Source organism: Malurus melanocephalus, unplaced genomic scaffold (genome assembly GCF_030028575.1).
Source record: "Malurus melanocephalus ecotype Western Australia unplaced genomic scaffold, MMel_1.1 scaffold_3386, whole genome shotgun sequence".
Lineage (NCBI taxonomy): Eukaryota > Metazoa > Chordata > Aves > Passeriformes > Maluridae > Malurus > Malurus melanocephalus.
In genome coordinates, this window is record NW_026626618.1 from 1 (window position 1) to 2,007 (window position 2,007).

A 2,007-nucleotide genomic window follows, 5' to 3' on the forward strand; every position below is an offset into this window, starting at 1 on the left:
TGTGCCTGGAGCTCCATCTCCTCCGTGTTGCCACTGTTTCTAAAGGGTTTGGTGCTGCCAGGCTCATTTCCTCCAGGTCCCGGACGGGTTTGGGGTCAGTGGCCAGCCCTGGCTGCGCGAGCGGGGCTGGTTGTCGCGGCGGCAGCGCGGTCCCCGCGCCGATCGCAGCAGCAGCGATGCCTGCTGGGCGCACTGGTTCTCGCGGAGCAGCTGCTCCTGCTGATCCTGCAGCCGCACTTTGGCGTCCCTGAGGACCTGGCAGTGCTGCAGGAGGCCCAGCAGCTCCTGGCGCAGGTTCCTGTTCTCGGCTTTCACCTGCTCCACGTGCTGGATCAGAGCCTGCAGYGCCACCTCCTCGGCTCCCCAGGTGAGCTCCTGCATCCTCTGGTGCAGCTCCTGCTCACATTCAGCCTTGTCCTGCACGAATCTGCTCCTGATGCCGTTGGTCTCCTCGGCACAGCGTATCCTGGTGACRCGCAATTCCTTCTCCAGCTTCTTCACCTTTTTCTCCGCCTGCACTTTCAGCTCCCTGTAGGGCTGCAGCTCCTCCAGCTCCGTGTCCACGCGCGAGGCCTCGGCCTCCGTCTCCTTCAGGGCGTTCCTCACCTCCTCCTCCCTCTCGGCGTATTCCGGGATCAGCTTTTCCTTCTGCGCCCGGACCTGGGCCAGGTCCAGGCAGTTCCTGTCGCTCAGGGTGATCAGCATGTCCTGGGGGTCCTGCCCGCGCTTTTTGGCACAGGCCAGGTACTCCTGGTTCTGCTCCTCCATCTCCTGCGCCTCCTTGTCCAGGCGTTTGTTGTCRTGCAGGAGCTGCTTGGCTCTCCCCAGGTACGTGTCCAGGTGTTGGGTCAGGATCCTGCACTCATCCTGCAGGTACAGTTTTCTCTCCCGAGGTGGGGGTTCCACGTCGATTATTTCTTGGCGTATCTCTCCGTCSTTTTTCTCCATCCTTTGCTTGGTWTTTTTTTTCCCCAGCAGTCACAGATTCTTCTTTCCTCTTAGATTTGGGTGCTATAGCCCAATCAAACCATGAAAAACTGGAACAGAAGGAAAAAACACCAATTTGGAGGGAGCATTTTCCCCCAGTGCTGGTTCTTCCAGCAGTTCAAATGTTTGACCTAAAATTGTTCAGGGTGCTACACCTGGATTTGCATTTCCTATCCTGAATTGCCTCAAGAAAAAAACAAAAATGCACATTTTTAATGATTTCTCTCTTTTTTTTTTTTTTTTTTTTTTTTTTTTTGCCATATGATGTTGAGATATTCCTGCAGTTTGGAGGAGGAAGCTGAAGGACACCTCGTTCCTCCCTCACTGATTCCAGGGTTTGAAGAAGCAGCTGCACCCCATTCCAGGATCTCCTGTCCCAAATGAGGATCTCCCACCCCAAAGCAGTGTCTCCTGTCCCAAACTTGTATCTCACAYCCCAATTTCAGGAGATTCTCTTTTTTAAAATATTTATCAGCGTTAATTTAACACGATTCAGGTCTTTAAACAATTGTTAAGCATTAATTTAAGGACTGGCTGGATTTCTGAAGTATTTATGCCAGTGTAGAATGCTGGAATTCAGGGTTGACAAGTCCAATGGTTTTAGCGAATATTTGTAATTTAAAATTCTCATTTCTTAATACATCTCATCAATTTTTAGGAAAAAAATGCAAAATTCCAGCGGATGGATTAAAAAATAGAATAAATCCACTAAAATCCCAGCACGGGCTGTGCTGATGCTGTCATTTTTGGGGGTTGATGCAGGGGATGCGCGAGGGTCACAGAATTCCCGAATCCCTGAGGGAAAAGGGCAAATCTGGGATGGTACAAAATGTGTCATTTGAAGGCACTGACCTTGGGTGCTCTGAGATTTTCCAGCTGCTTCCCTGCTCCCCCTGTGCTGCTGCTGCTGCTGCTGCAGCGCTGCTGACGCTGAGTGTTTGGCAGGGTGGCCATGGAGATGGGGGTGAGGTCACAAAGGGGAGTTCTGCACGGGGACACTGGGGACACGGAGTGGGATCT

At 52.3% G+C, this 2,007-nt stretch overlaps 1 protein-coding gene across 1 annotated transcript; it reads right to left on the reverse strand.

The window, feature by feature from the left end:
* Nucleotides 1-6: 6 nt before the first annotated feature.
* On the reverse strand, nucleotides 7-2,001 carry CCDC166 (coiled-coil domain containing 166). Its single transcript, XM_057389075.1, has 2 exons — nucleotides 1,840-2,001; nucleotides 7-1,037 (listed from the first exon to the last, which is right to left on the reverse strand). Exon 2 carries the CDS (start codon nucleotides 946-948, stop codon nucleotides 64-66), a length of 885 nt encoding a protein of 294 aa, XP_057245058.1. The 5' UTR covers nucleotides 949-1,037; nucleotides 1,840-2,001; the 3' UTR covers nucleotides 7-63.
* Between the last annotated feature and the right edge of the window lie 6 nt (nucleotides 2,002-2,007).